General features: G+C 50.1%; 1 protein-coding gene and 1 non-coding gene across 2 annotated transcripts; both read left to right on the forward strand.

Annotated features, from left to right (window-relative positions):
• The first annotated feature begins 353 nt into the window (after positions 1 to 353).
• Positions 354 to 3,095, forward strand: LIF (LIF interleukin 6 family cytokine). The gene is made up of 3 exons (XM_049788875.1): positions 354 to 372; positions 1,903 to 2,081; positions 2,685 to 3,095. Exons 1-3 carry the CDS (start codon positions 354 to 356, stop codon positions 3,093 to 3,095), a joined length of 609 nt encoding a protein of 202 aa, XP_049644832.1.
• Positions 3,096 to 7,394: 4,299 nt separating this feature from the next.
• Positions 7,395 to 7,501, forward strand: LOC126031594 (U6 spliceosomal RNA). Its single transcript, XR_007503426.1, has one exon. It is a non-coding gene; the product is annotated as a U6 spliceosomal RNA (small nuclear RNA).
• Positions 7,502 to 19,058: the final 11,557 nt, after the last annotated feature.

Genomic DNA, 19,058 nt, shown 5'->3' on the forward strand with positions numbered 1-19,058 from the left:
CAGAGTGTTTTGTCGGGGTGGTGGTGGTGGTGGTTGGGGGGGGGGTGTGTGTGAGAAGAGAGTTCATTCTAATTTATCAATCAAATTCTTAGAAGAGGGAAAAGGTCTGCCCTCCCCACCCTCCCCCTCACGGCCCCCCCCTTCACTCTCACTTTCTTCCATTCATAATTTCCTATGATGCACCTCAAACAACTTCCTGGACTGGGGATCCCAGCTAAATATAGCCGTTTCTCTCTTACAACACAGGCTCCAGTATATAAATCAGGCAAATTCCCCCTTTGAGCATGAACCTTTGAAAACTGGCCCGGCGGCGTCTCAGGCATCCTCCGAGGTCCAGCGCAGTCCAGCCCAGAATGAAGGTCTTGGCCGCAGGTAAGTCCAACCCGCCCCGCAGGCTGCCGACTCCCGAGCCACTGGGGATCCCCACCCGCCGCCGCCGCACACGCACGGACACTGGGGGCGCCCGTGCAGCCGCTGGCCAGGCTAGCAGAGCTGGGTGGCGGCGAGCGCGGCGTGGACACTCGGTTCTGTCCCGGCCCGGCCCGGCCGCCCTGGAGCTGCAAGTTGGCTGGTACGGGGGTTCGGGGCTCTCCCCACTTCTGCTCCTCCCGCTGTGCTCCCTCCGGGCCAGTCCTGCTGCCCGCTGCTCTGCTTTTTTTCCTCCTCCCTCTCTCTCTCTTTCTTCCTTTTTCTTGTCTTTCTGTCTTTCTGCTTTCTCTTTTCTTTTCCAACTTCTTCCCCAGTAGTTTGCAAACTCCCACCTGTCCCAGAGAGCAGCAGGTGCCTTTGTGACTGCTGCAGAGCTGTTTTAGGTGAGGCTGACTTAGGGTGTGGGGCCCCACAGAGATGCTGGGAGAAATGGGGACCCTCCCTGGAGAAGTGAACTAACTAACTGGAGGCTGTCAGCAGGAGGGGGCCCCAGTGGGGTGGCTCTCCTGGTCCCCTCCCTCCTGGTCCACCAGTCTGGTTGGTTCAGGGAGGGGAGCGGTCCTCCAGACCTTCCAAGTTCTCCTTGCAGTCCCCCCCCCCCACAAGGCGCCTCTAAGGGGACCCCCAAGGAGAAGCCGAATAAGCGGGTGCCCTGGGGGAGGGGTGAGCCACGACAGGCCCGGACAGCTCCCAGCTCCCCTGCCACCTTTCACTTTCCTTCCTCCCCGCCCACCTGGCGGCCTGCGACCTTTTCCCTATTCTTTTTCCCAGTGGCACCGTTTCCTCTCTTTCACGGTAGCTTTGGGGGGGGGCTGCTGGGACCCCAAAATTTGACTCATCTCTCCCTTCTACCTTTAAGCTGGGGCAAGGAAGAGTGGATGAGAGGCAGGGAGGGCACAGAGTTGGGGGGGGCAGGAAGTTGGGAATGGTGATGAGTTTGGGAAGTTTGGAAGAGGTGGAAGGGTGTATGGGAGAGAAGAGAGAACTTTTGGAGAAGGAGAAACGAAGATGGAAAGGGGTTTGGAACTTGGGGATGAATAATCAAGAGAGGTTTGGGAGAAAGAAGGACCAGCAGATGATGTGCCCCTACCCCAGGGGTCCGCATGGAGCCCCATGTGGAGAACTTGAGGTGCAGTGAGCTGATGGCCCAGAATCTGAGTGCCTCAGAGTCTGGACTGTCTTGGGAGTTGAGAAAGATGACAGGGACCATTTTCCTCCCGAGACACCACTGCCTCCTTGCACCCCCCATGCTGCGTTCCATGAGACTCTGTCATTTCCCTTGACTTCCTAAGGGAAGTTGCTAGAAGGCTTGGGTCAGCCTGGATCCAGCCTGCAATGGATAAGAGCACCTCCAGGCTCTGGGACTCAGGAAGGCAGAGATGTGAGGATCGGGGGAAAAAGGATGAGGGAAATAGAGGTACTGGGGTACCTGCCCCTCACCCCTACTCAAAGCGCCTTCCTGTCTGTTCCCAGGAGTTGTGCCCCTACTGCTGGTTCTGCACTGGAAACACGGGGCAGGGAGCCCCCTTCCCATCACCTCTGTCAATGCCACCTGTTCCACACGCCACCCATGTCACAGCAACCTCATGAACCAGATCAGGAACCAACTGGCGCAGCTCAACACCAGTGCCAACGCCCTCTTTATTCTCTATGTAAGTCCGCCTGCTGGGACAGAGGCAAGAGGCATGGTGGGGCAGGGCTTCCGTGCTCTTACTGGGGCTGGCAGGGCTGGTCTGGGAAAGAACCTTTCTGGAGCTGGGAGAATGCGAGAGTTTGGTTAAACCACATGTAGACTCCACGTCCATTTCCTTCTCACCCCCAGCTCAGGATTCCAGGAGGTCCAGTTAAAGAGGGTATGGCTGAGGATAGTTGGGGGAGCCTGACACTTCTACTATTGGGGTTCAGAAGCAGTGAGGTGGAAAGGGGGATGCCTTTGGGGGCATTGGGGGTCCAAAGCTGCTCAGGATGAAGTTGAGCTCAGTAAGAAAAGGTGTGGAACTGCCCATTGGTGGTGAAGTCCCTCATTTAGGGTTTGTCCCCACGAAGTTCTGAAGCTTATGTCATTTCACCTGGTGGGGAGCCTTGATTCTTGGCTAAGTACATCCCCCTCCTGGCAACCCCACTTACTCGGTGGTTTCTGGCTCCCAACTATCCTGACCTGCCTCCAGCAAGTGACATCAAGGTTGTGGGTGACAAGGCTGAAGTACCTGTCCCTGGCTTCTGACTCATCTGCCCATCGCTCCTCTGCCCTGCAGTACACAGTCCAGGGGGACCCATTCCCCAGCAACTTAGACAAGCTGTGCGCCCCCAATGTCACGGACTTCCCACCCTTCCACGCCAACGGCACGGAGAAGGAGCGCCTGGTGGAGCTCTACCGCATCATCGCGTACCTCGGGGCCTTCATGGGCAACATCACGCGGGACCAGAAATTCCTCAACCCACAGGCCCACAACCTCCACGGGAAGCTGAATGCCACGGTCGACATCCTGCGGGGCCTGCTCAGCAACGTGCGCTGCCGCCTGTGCACCAAGTACCACGTGGGCCACGTAGATGTCACCTACAGCCCCGACACCTCGGGCAAGGACTCCTTCCACAAGAAGAAAATGGGCTGCCAACTCCTGGCAAAGTATAAGCAGGTCATCCCCGGGGTGGCCCAGGCCTTCTAGACCCCAGGCTGGGCCATGGGCCATGACGCATGGGAGCTAAGACGCAGTCTGCTCTTAGGCTGGGCTCAGGACTCAGAACACCCCCAAACCCAAGGTATGGGGGCTACTAGCATAATCTCCAGTGGTGCCTGGTCCACCCATCCCCTTCTGGGGTGGCCTGTCATGAGGCCCAGCAGAGACACAACTTTTATAGGTTAGGCCTCTGGATAGAGCTGTCCAGTAGGAGGTGCGCCTTCTTTTGGGGAACAGCATCCAGCCACCAAGGTTTCAGGCTGGACTTCTGTTTCCACCTGACCCCTCTGTTGGGGACTTTGACAGCAATTCGCACAAGCTGCCTCCTGGGTCAGGCAGGTTGGTCATTCCTTGTCTTCACCCCTCTCCTCCCCCTAGGAGGTCCTGGTTAGTGCCTTTGCTCCCCTGAAACTGAAATTCCCCAAACTCTGGAACGTTTGGTTGGGATTGAGGCCAGATGGGCTGGTACCCTGATGGATTCCTTGCTCCCAGTGTTGGGTGAGCTGAAGTTAGGGAAGGGAATTTTAGTGTGAGAGATGGCCTTGTCTTGAGTGTGAAGAGCAGTCTGGTGGACTGTCAGGTGAAAGTTTCTAGGCAGAGGTCACTTGCAGTGTGTCTTTTGTGGAGGGCAGAGAGGTGTGAGAAGGAAGATGCTGGACGGAGGAGAGATGCTGAGAGCCTGAACTTGACCTCTCTCCTCTTCCCTGCAGTCTTTCCTATAACCTGGGATGACCTAAGTTCGGTGGCCAGACCCAAAGGCGGGGTTTGTGCAGGTTGCAAAGTGAGGTATGGAGGTTCTGAGGGCACCTTGATGAGAGTTTGTAAGGGAAGAGAGTTCAGAGTGGCTGCTCAGACCTGGTGTCCATGGAGACCCTCAAGTGGCCCTGAGGTACCTGAAGGGGATAGGAAGTCATCTCAGAGAATAGGGAGACAGCTAAACTCGAGGTCAAAGCCTTAGGGAGGCCTTGAGACTAGAGACTGCTGTATGTCTGATCCAAAATAATTGTCTATTTATTATGAGTACCCTATTTATATTAACTTATTGGTGCTTTCAATGCCAAAGTTATTTCCCTTGCCCCATTTCCTACATAGCAAATAATATGGTAGCTCTGAAAGAGAAGGAGCCAGAGCCAGGCCTGAGCAAAACCTGCCTGGGAAATGAAAGATGTTACAAGTAGAATTAACCTACTGGTGAAGCACAGAGAAAGGTCAGGGTTTGAGAGACTCGGTCAGTCTGGATGGGGTTGGCAGTGTCCCTGCTCCATCCATCTATCATACCTGTTTGGTGGGGAGAGGGGGTTGGTTGGTGGAGTGACTGCCATGTTGTTTTGGCTCCCCCAACACTATTCTCTGGCGCCCCCTGGAGTTATCCTCCTAGGAGCTATGCCCTGGGAAGAAGTAGTCCTGGGAGCATCAATGGCCCCCTGGCTTTTCCTCTTGGACTCCTGGACCCCATCTGCCTCTTAGACTTGAGGTGGTGGGAGCCCCAGTTCCTAGGGAACTCCAGAACTCCATGGAACATGGTGGGGAGGAAGCTCTTTGAGTGGCTTGATACCCACACAGGACAAGAAGGCCTGGCTGGGCCTCAGCAAGCTGGGGAGTGCAGGGAGGAGCCCCCTGCCCCCAGGGAGGACTGAGAGGCTCTGGGACGCCGACCAGGAAGCTGTGGTCCGTTCTGCTCCCCCACCCCCCAGCCCTGTCTGGGCTCCCAGGCTGGGAACTCGATCCTTTCCTTTGTGCTGGGGCCAGGGAAAAGGAGCTACGCCCTCCTGTCTGGGAGCAGGGAGGGCAGAGGGGGAAGCTGGGCCACTGCTCCAGCGACTTCTGGCTCCTTCCCCACCCTGAGCCGGCTGCGGTCCTAGCAGTTCAGCCAGCGTGATTACGGTACTTTGCACTCACTTTGCACCTCTGTCTGTTCTCTACGCACTTTACCCACATGACCCAGCCCCACGGGTGGCAGGTGGGCAGGCAGCAGGCTGGCCCTGAGGCCGAACACGGGAAGCCAGGGCTTTGCTATTCCATTCTGATTCCATTTGGTTCACTGGCAAGACCTGTGCAAGGGGCTGAGGGGACCCACAGCACAGCGGCATCTTTTCTAATTCCATTTTCAACGGGTTCCCCTGGTTCAGGATCTCAGCTTTTGCTCAAAAGACTTGGGACTGGCAGGGGTTCTCTCCCCTCACTCCACGGTAGACACAATCTTCCTTTGCTGACCTCTTCACCTTAGCACCCTCCTGCCTCTGAGATTGGAGGATCAATAGCATTTTCCCCTGGGGCCCAACACAGCCCCAGGTTTGGGGATCCTTTCCTTCCCTACTCCTGCTCTTCCCCTCAACACCCTCTGCATTCTTCCGAAACCAGTTCTGCAGCTCAGCACCCACATTGCACAGCACTCTAAGTCCTGTGGCTTTGTATGGAGAGCCAAAGGCAGATACTGTCCTTCATCTTTGGTGCTGTCCACCCCAGTCTGTGTGGTCAGGGGAGGGACTGCCCAGCCCAAAGAGACTAGCCATCATGTTATGAGGAATTATTGGGACCTTTATTTATTTGAAGCATTTTAAGCCAAGAAGTACTGCTAATGTCTTTGTTGTCTCCTCTTCATTGTTCTGCTCCCCTTCTTGTCCCTTTTCGGGGGGATTTGCACCCCAACAGACACAGGGCAACCCTGGGGCACAGTCTGTACCCTACACCTGACTTTGGAGGCCACGGGCAAGTGAGAAGTGGATTTCCCTTAAAACTTACTTGGTTCTGGGGGTCTTCTCTCGCTCCCCACTGGCTCTTCCTGCTTCTGTCCCCCTTTCCTTTCGAGGGGAAAGGATGTGGCCTTGGGGGACAGATACCCCTTTGATGAATGTACCCTGTGAGAATGTTTCATACTGACAGATTATTTTTATTTATTCAATGGCATATTTAAAATATTTATTTTTTATACCAAAGACTTTTTTTTAAAAAAGAAATTAAATAAAAGATCTGCTCTTGACTAGTTCTTCAAAGTGTCTTGATATTGGGAGGACTGGGCTGGAGGGGCAGTGGGGAGAAGAACGGAAGGAGGGGGAACCTCGACAGGCAGGGCCTTTGGCATGGGTGGGGCCTGGGGTGCAACTATAGCACAAGACAGAGCAATATGGTGGGGCTCTTGCTCCTGAAGGTTCTGCCAGGTTCCCGAAGAGAGAGGATTGCTATCAGTTGATCTTTTATTCCTGTTCTTCAAATCTATCGTTTCATGAATGCCTGACAATCACCACTCACATTTACCTGAGGGGAAACTGAGCTTCAGAGACACAGCCACTGGACAGGGTCATATCATCTCAGTGTTTTAGGTCAATCCTTTAGCTCCAAACTTCATGCTAGATTTTTTGCTGGGAGGGGCTAGGAATAGGGAGCAGTTTTTAGGCCATACCCTACATTGCTCTCTGGCTCTTTGCTCAGGAATGATTCCTCACAGTGCTCAGGGGACCCTAAGCAGTGTTTGGGATTTGAATTGAGAATTGCCTTTGTGCAAGACACGAGTCTTGTGCTATCTCTCTACCCCTCTCATGCCCTTTATCCACAGAGAACACCAGGCATCCAGAAGATGCAGTTCTTTTTTTTTTTTTTTTTTTTTTTTTTTTTTTTTTTTTTTGTGGTTTTTGGGTCACACCCGGCAGTGCTCAGGGGTTACTCCTGGCTCCATGCTCAGAAATTGCTCCTGGCAGGCACAGGGGACCATATGGGACGCCGGGATTCGAACCGATGACCTTCTGCATGAAAGGCAAACACCTTACCTCCATGCTATCTCTCCGGCCCCGAAGATGCAGTTCTTGAAGCCTCTGTTCTCAGGGAATGATCTATGGGCCTTGCAGAGGAAAAGCAAGTGGCCAAGGCCTGTGAAGTATCTGGAAAATCAGGTCCCCCAATGCCCTGTCCAGAGTCACACAGAATGTGGAGGCCTGACGGGGGATTGGCTCATCCTAAGGCTTTTAAGGTGGTCACTCTTTTAGCCTGAGTGGTTCCCCAAAGTGACCACAGTCATTCCTCTTCATGCCTCATACCTGGAAACCCCCTTCTACTCCTACTGTTTTGGGGAAGAAGAGGTGTCCTAGACCCAGGGTTTCTGGAGCAACCCAAATGCCTCCCCAGTAAAGGTTCATTTTGGGGGAATCTGGTGGGCTTCTGAATTACCTATTTGTTATTTGGTAAATGTTGACAAGGGCCAGGTTTTGGGTTGGGTTCCAGAGGTGAAAAGGACATAGTCCTCACTTTCTAGAAGCTCATAGGTGGGAGAGGACTAGTAAAAAGAGCATTCAGGTGCTCGTTTTGGCAGCACATAAACTAAAATTGGAACGATACAGAGAAGATTAGCATGGCCCCTGCACAAGGATGACATGCAAATTCATGAAGCGTTCCATATTTAAAAAAAAGAAAAGAGCATTCAGGATGATGGAAGATGTGCCAACCAGGGGGGGGGGAGAGAGAAACAGAGGGACATCCATGAGAGAGACTCATAAGAGAGACCCTGAGAGACAGAGAAAGACCCATGAGAGAGACTCAAGAGAGACAGAGACCCATGAGAGAGAAATCAATGAGAGAAAGACCCATAGGGTAGACCCATGAGAGAGACACACACAGGAGAGAGAGAAACCCATTACCCTGGTCTTTTCCTCTCTGTGTACTACAGTGGACATTCTGCACCTCACGCATGCACACACACACACACACACACACACACACACACACATATGGGCACACATGCATGGACTCTCCAGATTAAGATGGAGGTTCTAGGCCTTCTACCCTTCATCTCAGGTATGCTGACTGTGCTTTGCATGCATGATCAGCCCCATGCTTCCTGCCATCTCTCTGGGTCTGTGAGGGGCCAAGCACCATGCCAAAAGTACTTGGGAGGGGGACTTAGAAGGCCAGTTAGGAACTCAGCTGTCTAGACTTCCTGTCAGGACTCAGGCTCCAGCTCCGACCTGCATCCCACAGCCAGGCCACACCTGCAACATCCTCCCTCTCCCCTGGCTGACAGGGACAGGTTGAAACTTTTCAAAGTCAGCCTTCCCTAGGAAACCAGAGACAAACAAAGCCAAGGCTCTGGAATGAGCAAGGACAGAATCATCAGGGTCTTAACTGCGGTGCTGTGGGTCTGGCTGGGCCTCCCAGGAACCCTGGGTATTCTCCCAGTTGAGTGGCCCTGGAGTTTTCTGAACAGGAGAGGGCAGGTAAGTGTTGGATTCTGTGCCCTGCCCTGAACAGGGAGAACAAAGACCTGCTAATCGATTACTGGGTCACTCTCCCAAGAAGAGGTTGATACAATCTCTTGGTGGGAGGCTGGGAAAGCCCCACCCTGGCTCTGCAGCCCAGATCAGTCCTCCATCTTCAGCCTTAGGCTGGGCTGGGTCAGGGCAATTCTGTGACCCGCAGCCTAGTGAGCTCAACTTTCTTATCTGGGAAGTTGTATGAGGAACCAGAGCTGATGGCCCAGGCTTTTTGATGATGTTGTTATTGAAAAGTACCAAGGCAGGAGCAGGGGCCTAGGAGGCCTAGAATGCCTGAAATTGTCTTCCCTATGAAGGGAACAGATCTACAGTTGACAGGGAAGATGGAGCTGCACTGGGGAGCATAGGCCATGTTCCCTGGACTGCAGGGTTGGTGAAGTGGCTGGTTGCTCCTCTCAAGGCTCCCTGAACCCCAGAACTGGAGGTAATCTACATACAGGGATGAGGCTCCTGACTTGAGAGGTGTATGTGGGGGGGTTGAGAGTAGTTCAGTTGCTCAATTGAGCCCCCAACTATCCTAGCTGTCAGGAGAGCATGAAGACTTAGAGGGCAGGTGTCCCCCATCTCAAGAGGATGACTGTCAGCTTTGGATTACCAGCCTGTGGGCTCCATATTTTACAGTTTACAAAGCATTTTCTCCACCCTCTTGAGAGACATCCATCTTTCTGAGAGTAGGACTAGATTACTGATTCCATTTTATAGGAAAGTTAAATGAGGCCCCTGATAGCTCAGTTTGAGAGATCCTTCCCATTTGCACATCTTTTTTTTTTTGGTTTTTGGGTCACACCCGGCATCGCTCAGGGGTTATTCCTGGCTTCATGCTCAGAAATCGCTCCTGGCAGGCTCGGGGGATCATATGGGACGCTGGGATTCGAACCGATGACCTTCTGCATGAAAGGCAAACGCCTTACCTCCATGCTATCTCTCTGGCCCCCCATTTGCACATCTTCAAGCTCTTCATCTATCTGTTCACTACTCTGATCATGGCCCAGGCAGGCCTCCAGGGGCTGGGTGATATATCCACAGGGCTCAAGAGTGGATGGTAGGGGCTGGAGCAATAGCACAGAGAGCAAGGTGTTTGCCTTGCATGAGGCAGTCTTGGGTTCAATCCCTGTCATGCCATATGGCCCCCTGATTCTGCTAGGAGTAATTTTTGAATTTCTTTTTTTTTTCTTCTTCTTTTTATTATTTTTGGTTTACTAGACCCCGGCAGCACTCAGGGGTTACTCCTGGCTCTACGCTCAGAAATCGCTCCTGGCAGGCTGGGAGGGTGTGGCGGGAGGGGGGGGCATATGGGATGCTGGGATTTGAACCACCATTCTTCTGCCTGCAAGGCAAACACTCTACTTCCATGATATCTCTCTGGCCCTAATTTCTGAATTTCTGAGTGCAGAGCTAGGAGTAACCCCTGAGTGTCCCCCCACCCGAAATAAAAAGTATATGGTAGAGAAAGGAAAGAGAATTCCTCAGGTCACTTCTGCTGGAAATTCATTTATCACAGGGAACTGTCAGTTTCTGCAGTGAATCTGTGTCAAAGTGGAACCACCTAATGTCTTAATTTCTTTCTTTTTAGACCTCTGTTCTCAACAGTATGCAATGTAACTAACAATAGAGGTACCCGAGGGCTAGAGAGAATACTATGGTTAAAAGTACCATCTTACATGTTACCAACCCCAATGTGATCCTCATCATCCCATGGTCCCCTAAGAACCAATGGGAGCACCTCCCAAACAGAGAAGGAGTTGAACGGAGAATGCCCCAAAGAAGACATATGACATAAGTATGGCAAATGTGCATATGATCCCCTTTGGAAAATCCTATTAGAGAAATAAAAATCAAAACTACAATGAAAAATCATCTCACACCAATAAGAATGGCACATCCTGGGGCCGCTGATGTGGCGCTAGAGGTAAGGTGTCTGCCTTGTAAGCACTAGCCAAGGAAGGACCGTGGTTCAATCCCCCGGCGTCCCATATGGTCTCCCCAAGCCAGGAGCAATTTCTGAGCGCTTAGCCAGGAGTAACCCCTGAGCATCAAACGGGTGTGGCCTGAAAAAAAAAAAAGAATGGCACATCCAAAAGTCTAGAAATTCTTGGGGATATGATGATAAAGGAACCTACATTCACAGTTGGTGGGAGAGTCATCTGTTCAGCCTGTCTAGAAAGCAGTATAAAGTTCTCCAAAAATAGGAAAAGAAATCACATATGACCTAGTGATACCACTTCTTGATATCTGTCCCCAAACATAAAAACATTAATTCAAAAAGGTCTATACACACCAATGTTCATCTTAGCACTTAATACAGTAGTCAAGATATGGAAACAACCTAACTATAGATGATATATATCAAGAAGTTGTGATATGGGGCCGGGCGGTGGCGCTGGAGGTAAGGTGCCTGCCTTACCTGCGCTAGCCTAGGAGACGGACCGCGGTTCGATCCCCCGGCGTCCCATATGGTCCCCCAAGCCAGGAGCGACTTCTGAGCGCATAGCCAGGAGTAACCCCTGAGCGTTACCGGGTGTGGCCCAAAAAACAAAAAAAAAAAAAAAAAAAAAAAAAAAAAAGAAGTTGTGATATATATATACATGTATATACACAATGGAATATTATGCATCTCTCAGAACAAAACCATGCAATCTGCAGAAACATAGATGGAATGAGAGGAACTAGATGAACTCAGTCCTAAGGAAAGGGACAGATACAGAATAATCTCTCATATATGGGACTTAAAGATACACAGTAAGGTAGCAAAGGGTCAAAGGTAGCACAAGGGGAGAGCTGATCTACATAACTGGGTTTGTGGGAGGGGGGAGGCAGTTGAAAGGGCATTAGGGTACTTGGCAGAGTGAGGTGGGTACACTGGTGATGGGTGTGGTGGAATTAGTGCGAAGGAAACCATCATTATAAATCACAGAGCCTCTATCAGTCAAAAAAAAATGGTTAAAACTAAAGAACCACTGGAAGTAGTTCTTTACCCCAAGCATAGAGCCAGGAAAATGGTCAAAACCATGCCCCCTCTACCCCCACACACAAAGGGACATTAAAAAAAAAAAGGCAAAATTGATAGGTAAGGAGACCAGAGAAGATATAAAGATATACATGGAATAAAGAAAGAAAAGCCACTGAAAACATAAAACAGGGCCAGAAAATAGTTCAAAGGACTGAGAACAGAATTGCCAGAAGGAGGCCCAGGTTCAGTCCCTAGTTTGCTGAATAACACTGGGAACAACCCCTGAGCACAGAGCTGGGAGTATCACATTATATGTAACTCCAAAACAGAAAGAATGAAAGAAAGAGAGAGAGAGAAAGAAAGAAAGAAAGAAAGAAAGAAAGAAAGAAAGAAAGAAAGAAAGAAAGAGAAGAAAAGAGAGAGAAAGAGAGAGAGAAAGAGAAAGAAAAGAGAGAGAAAGAGAGAAAGAAAGAAAGAAAGAAAGAAAGAAAGAAAGAAAGAAAGAAAGAAAGAAAGAAAGAAAAAAGAGAGAGAAAGAGAGAAAGAAAGAAAGAAAAGAGAGAGAAAGAAAGAAAAGAAAGAAAGAAAGAAAGAAAAAGGGAAGGAAGGAAGGAAGAAAAAGAAAGAAAGAAAGAAAAAGAAAGAAAGAAAGAAGGAAAGAAAGAAAGAAAGAAAGAAAGAAAGAAAGAAAGAAAGAAAGAAAGAAAGAAAGAAAGAAAGAAAGAAAGAAAGAAAGAAAGAAAGAAAGAAAGAAAAATAAGTTTCAGATCAAGGGGTCCCATAATGACCAAGAACGAGCTTCAAGGTGCTGAGGTTCTTGCCAACCAAAGGAAAAAGGGAAATGTGATGTTGTGCAATCCTTGCATCAATAGGAAAAGGCTTTCTGTAATCTCAGGGAAAGCAGAGCCTGGGTGCTGAGGTAGATTTTTCCCTCAGGTCATGTGGGGAGTGGGTGATGAGATAAATTCCAGTGCAATACGTGGATTCCGGCAGGCAGTTTCCACAACAGTTTGCAAAACTGTGCATTGCACCAGTGAATCCTGGTGCAGGGTTCTTCAAGGGCCCAGATAACACAGTGACCTGCTCAGGTTTTGGCTAACCTGAACAGTTCAGCAGATGAATATGCCTCAGAAGCATCTTCTCTATCCGCATTCCTGTCCCTATCTCCATCCTGTCCCTTCCCTTCTCTCCCTCTCTCCTTTCCTTTTTTCTCCTACCCTTCCTCTCCCCTCCCTTTCTCCTATCCTCCCGTCCCCTCCCTTCCCTTTCCTTCCCCTCCCTTCCCTTCTACTCCTGGCTCAGTTTGGGGGCCACTCCTTGCTGTGCTTGAGTGACCCTGTGGTGCCAGGGATTGATCTAATCCTGGGGTTTCTGCATGCAAGGTGTGAGGCGAAGGCGTGGGTAGGACAGGACTGTGATGAAGATAGGAATTTGGGGTCTATAATCTGGTCCCTTCAGTCCCTACTCACCCCAAGCCTACCTAGGTTCTCTGGGACCCAGCAGAAAGCCTATACTGGACCCCTGGTTTTAGGTCTAGGACACTTCCTGTGTCCCCTCTTGCCTAAATAAAGTCCAGCTTGAATGTGTCCCTGTGATTTGGGGAAGCTCCAATCTGGGTTGGCTCCCTTTGGGGGCCAAATATTTCGTTTATGAAGTTGTGGTTAAACCCTGCCCACTAGCGAGCAGGGAAGCTAGGGTGTCTCTGTGGGAGAGTTGGGCGGGTACAGAGGGAGCCACAGACAAGCATTGGATGGGCGCTGTGAGCAGACAGCAGATGGGGCTTCTCCAGAGCTGAGAGCAGAACCACCGGCTGAGGAAACTATGTACAGAGCATTTTTCTAATTCCAAGAAGCCTGGTCCAGCTCTTGTCCAGACAGCCAATGAATCAAAGCTGGGAGAGGATCTACCTGTCAGTAAGCTTTCTCCTGGCCCTGCTCACCGAGGCCCACCCCTCAGGCTGAGGAGGCCAATTGGAGCCCTCCTGGCTGCCCAGAGAGAGAAAGGTTCTTTAAAGGATAGCAGGTCATGGGCAAAGACTGGCATCAGGTTCTTGGCATCGTCCTTTGCAAGGCTCTTCAGAGGACACATCACCCTCTGTGGTGGGGACAGACAGGAGCCCCAGAGAAAGGTGTGTCATGCCCCCAGTCCCTAGAATCTGGCCACGTGTCCTTATTTGGAAAAGAATCTGTGCAGATGTCACTGAGAGGATCTCGAGGTGAGATCATCTGGGATTGTCTGAGGGAGCCTGACATCCTAGGATGAATATCCATCCTTATAAGCAACACATGGAGAAAAGACATCTCTAAAGGAGGAGGCAGAGCTTGGAATGATGCAGCCACAAGCCAAGGAATGCTTGGCATCACCCAAAGCTGGCAGGATCCTCCCCTTGAACCTTTGGAGGGAGTCAGACCTGCCAACTCTTGATTTCAGATTTCTGGCTTCTAGCAACATGAGAGAACAACTGTCTGTGGTTCTGAGCCACCCAGTCAGTCTGTGGTCATGGGCTGCAGCAGCCCCAGGACACAAATAAATCCCGCTCTCCTCTAAGGAGCATGCAAACCATGGAGCAGGTCTGTGCAATCTCAGCTTCTCTGCTCCCCTCTCCATGTTCCCATCCTTCTGGCCATGATGTGAAGTGGCTTGGCGCTCTGGTAAAGGTCGAATCCTTTCCCCTCACCTTTTCTCTGGCTCTGGCTGATTCTTGTCTAGAATGCCTTTCCTTCTGAGCCATGTGGGAAATTCTTTCTGGTCCTTCAGGGCTCAGCTCAAACTTCACCTCTCCTGTGAACTCTTCCTTGACCTCTTCTTCTGACTGCCCCGTCTGTCCATTTTAGCACCAGTGACCCGTTTGCGCAAGTGTCTAGCATTTCCCCAGCACTTCCTCTGTCTGAGGTGCTTCAGAAGACCACAACTGTTTATTGAGTTCTTCCTCTGCAACTGGGACAAGATGGTGCTTTATACAGAACACTGAGACGACACCTTCTGTGGACTGAAATTCTACACTTGCCCGTGACCCCCAGTGTAAAGGGTAGAGCAGGGATTGTCAGCCCTCAGAGCTGACAAATACAAAATCATGCCCCTTTCCCCCAGAACAGGCTAGAATTTGTGTCTCAGTGAGCCTTTGCTGTTGTGTTTCAGGGGCCACACTCAGTTGTGCTCAGGTTCTGTGTCCTGTGCTCATGGGCCATAGGACTCATGGGCCACAGAACTCAGGGGCCATACCTGCTGGAGCTCAGGAGACTGTATGCTGTGCCAAGACTCAAACCAGTGTCATGGCCACAGCTGCCTGCTCTGGTGACCTTTGTACTATCTTTCCAGCCCTCCTGCAATGCTTAAGAGATTCTGTTCAATATGGCCAGAGAAGTGCAAGTTGATCACACATAGCATGAGACCAGGGATTCTGCCTTCGAATACTGGCTCTGCCCTTCCAACAATAGGAACCTTAGCATTTACTTTTCTGAACCTCAGTTTCTCCTATGCCACACGCCCCTCGACATGATCGATGTCTATCATAACCTGGCACACAGGCCTAGAGTGTGTGAATATCTAAGTTCCCTCTGCCTAGTCTTTCATTGCTCGTGGGGCCTGACATCCTTGATTCCTTTCTAGAAACTTCACCAGTCCCTCTTCTATGGTACCCCTCTAAGGAAAAGCTCTGATTTGAAGTTAGCAGAGGAGGATTTCGGAAAGCTTGGGGGGCTTTGGTCTCCTCCATGCTTAGCCCTGGTTCTAGATAAAGACTAGGTTCTCAGTACCCCTCCAAATCAGCACAGTCTGGCATGCCCCCCAGTCCTAGCTCCCTAGGAAAATAAGTCTCCTTCCCAGTAGCTTTGAGCCCCTAAGGGAAACACTGGAGGAGGGAAAGAGGGCGTAAGGTCAGCCTACATCAGCTGCTCTGATTGCCTCTCCCCAAGCCCCCTGGTGCTGGGAAGAGGCCTTGAGCTGATGCCAGCCACAGGGGAGGTCTGACTGTCCCCTGCTCCTGAGCCAGACCACAGTCAGCTATGCTGGGCTGCAGCCAGCCCCTCAGCCCCTAAGCTCCTCTCTGTCTGGCTCTGAGACCCCTCCCGACCCCAGATTCCAGCAACCACTGGGGCTTGTCCCAGCAGGTGAGATCATTCTCTCCAGCCACCCCACCCACACGCAGGACTCTTGGAACCCCAAGTGTCCCAATCAAGCTCTGGCTCCTCCTCCCACAGTAGCAATCCTGGGACCCCAATATCCACCACTCCATTCCTTCCCAGGAACTCAGGAGATGAACCCAATACCTTCGAGGTGAATGCAGTTAAATGGGAAAGAGACCCTGTGACCCAGAGCGGTGGTGACACAGTTTGGACCTGAACCTAGGGAAACAAAATGGAGACTAGGCCTGCCCAGTGCCCCGTTCTGTGAGGGCAGGGACCAGTGATAACAAGCAAAGGGGGTTTATAAGCCAGATGCATGGCTTAATCTAGCATCTGCTTTGCTAATATGTGCCTTGAAGGAATATGGATATGTTCCTTGGATACACAGGCTAAAAATATAAAAATTTTGTGTCTACCTTGTACTTGGGGCTCCAAGTCTCTCTCTTTAATTTATTTGGGGTGGGCACATCCAACGTTGCTCAGGGGTTACTCCTGGTACTGCACTCAGAAATCACTCCTGGGAGGCTTAGGGGGGCATATGGGATGCTAGGGATCAAACTTAGGTAGGCCACATGCAAGGCAAACACCTTACCCACCTTGTCCCCCTTCAGTGCCAAGTCTTAATAAATCTATCCTTACACTCTCCTCTCTGTGTCCTCTGTCTTGTGTGGTGACTGGCCACCTAACAATCTGAGTGGGTCCTGGAGGAGAGAACCACGCTGGTTCTGAACAAGCTGCATGTGCTCCAGAGCAGGTCCTGGAACTTCAGCCTCTGGCTTTTTGAGCCAGGTTCATGCTGCGCTCACTGCAGCGCCTGCAGCTGTTGATCAGGACTTGGTGAGACAATCATGCCTTTGCTGCTTAGCAGTGCCTGGGGGAGCAAGCCAGAGGGGTCAAGTCAGACCCAAGTCACAGGCAGACCTCTGAACCTCCCCTCATCTCTTTTAGGGGGCTGCTGGTTTAAAACAAAAATTTTTTTTTAGTTTTTGGGCCACACCCAGGCATAGTCAGGGGGTTACTCATGGCTCTGCACTTAGGAATCATTCCTATTAGGTTCAGGGGAACATACGTGCTTCAGGAGATTAAAGTTAAGTTGGCTATGTACAAGGCAGGCTCTTACCTGCTGTACTGTAGCTCCGACAAAGTTTATTTTTAGTTTCTTTTTTTGGTTGGTTTGGTAGTGCTTAGGGCCACTCTAGCTCTTTTTGATAGATGCTCCTGGTGGTACTTAAGGGACAATATGCCATGCAGGGGATCGAACGCTGTGCCTGCCTTTGTTTTTTGGCCACACCCTGTGTGCTCAGAGACAACTTGCTCTGGGTGGGGTGTGTGTGTGTGTGTGTGTGTGTGTGTGTGTGTGTGTGTGTGTGTGTGTAATAAACTCTAGGTCTTATGCCTGAAATGCAGACACTCCAATCCTTTCATCTTTCTCCCAGCCTAGCTTTTCATTCATTTAATTTAATATATATATATATTTTTAGGGCCATACCTCATTAATTTAATTTAATATTTTTTTTGGGCCATACCTCATTACATTCAGTGTGTTCTAGGGCCATCAAAGTCATACCTGGTGTCCTACCCAGCTGTGCTACCCAGCTGTGCTCAGGGATACAGGGCTATATTGGATGGTGCTGGGGATTGAACTCAAGGCCTTGCATATGCCACTCTTGTACTCTACCATTTGAGTTGTCTGGGGTTGGAGGTGAAATTTCTGTACCCTCTCTTTGACCCACTCTCAGAGCAGTGTCCAGGATGATCTTTGGCCAAAGTCTCAGGAAGTTTCTGATCTTCAGAGGACTGGTAAGTGTAGTTCTGAGAATGAACTCCTGAGAAGGTGAACTCTGTCCTTTAAATACAGTAGTTTGAGAACTGGAGAGATAGTGAAGGAGTTTTTGCCTTGCACGTGGCTGACCCTGGTTTGGCCCCTAGCACATAGAATTCTCCAAGCGCTTACAGGAGTGATCTCTAATCACAGAGATAGTGTAACTGCTGAGCACCCCGCTGGATATAGCCTAAATTTCCTCTCTAACAAAACAATAGGTCTCAGTAGGATGGGATGCAGTTTTCCTCCTTCCCTACCTTCCAGGGACATTTGACAATATCTAGAGACTTTCTGGTTCCGTGTTATTTACTATCATCCAAAGGGTGGAAAGGAAAATGGAGCAGGGTTGGAGCTTTTAAAATACGGCATAAGATTCTGCCTCCTTCACCCCAACAAAGAATCAAGGCTGAAGACCCCTGGTTATAACCAATCCTTTAGGGGCTGAAGAGATAGTACAATGGGTAGGATGTTTGTCTTGCAAGCAGCAAACTGGGTTTGATCTCTAGCACTACATATGGTACCCTGAGTTTCACTAAGGGTGATTCCCTAAGCATAGGGTCAGTAGTAAATCCATATAACCCCAAAACAAAATAAATGGAAGCAGGCAGGTATATAGGGAAAGCCCATCTCTTCATAGAAGTGAGTTTGGGGGATGTAATAAAATTTCTCAGGATATACTAAAACCAAGAGATGGAATTCAAAGAAGTTATTCCTGTCCTAGCCCCAAGGCTACCAGGGCCCCTAGCCCTAAGGCTAGTTTCCTTGTGGAAACTAGAACTAAGGCCTGATAAAGAGATGTTCCAGCAGGAACAAAAGCCAGGAAAGGAAGGCCAAAACAATTCAACTCATCCCAACCTTTACCCCTGCTGACCACAACAGGACCCTTAACCTCCATAGAAAACCCCACATGGGGCAGATTGGGAGAAAATTTTTATAAACCAACTTGAAACAAAAGAGATGTACGCATGTGTTCCCTGTATTCATGGATATGGTGGCCACATGCACACGCCACCCTCATCTCCCCTCTTGAGATGTGACTTCCCTACTTTGACGCTGCCTGTATACCAGGGCTCCCTCCACCTTTGGAGCAGCCACATTCTCTCTTGAGCACATTACTCTCTCTCTCTCTCTCTCTCTCTCTCTCTCTCTCTCTCTCTCTCTCTCTCTCTCTCTCTCTCTCTCTCCTTTTCTTATCCCTCCCTCTCCTTCCTCTAAATTTCCAAACGAAGCCCATTTTTAATTCATGATTCATCTCCTCCTGAAATCCCTTTTTTTTTTTTTTCATCTTTTTTAGGGCCACTCGGGCAGAGTTCAGGTATTATTCCTAGTTCTGAACTCAGGAATAACTCCTGGTAAACTCAGGGGGACCATATGGGATGCAGGAGATTGAACTTGGGGCAGCTGCTTGCAAGGGAAATTCTTTTCTGTGAAGGAAGGGGACAGGCTTTTAAGGTCTGGGTAGGATCTAAGACTGACTCACTTTTTCTGCAAAGAGCAATTTCTCTCTCTACCTGAATCCATAGCTCCCTGAGAAATTGTGTAGCAGAAATCAATTCCCAAGCCAGGCAGACCAAATGGATATCAGATGTGGCAAAAACAAAACAAAACAAAAACATCCAAACAAGACAAAAATAACCAAAACAACAACAACAACAAAAGAAAACAAACATAAAACAAAAAAACAACAGAGTTCCAAGCAATAACACTGCGGTAGGGTGTGTTTGCCTTGCACATGGCGGACAGGAATGGCCCTGACATCCCATATGGTCCCCTGAGCCTGCCAGGAGCTATTTC

Source organism: Suncus etruscus, chromosome 15, assembly GCF_024139225.1.
Source record: "Suncus etruscus isolate mSunEtr1 chromosome 15, mSunEtr1.pri.cur, whole genome shotgun sequence".
NCBI lineage: Eukaryota > Metazoa > Chordata > Mammalia > Eulipotyphla > Soricidae > Suncus > Suncus etruscus.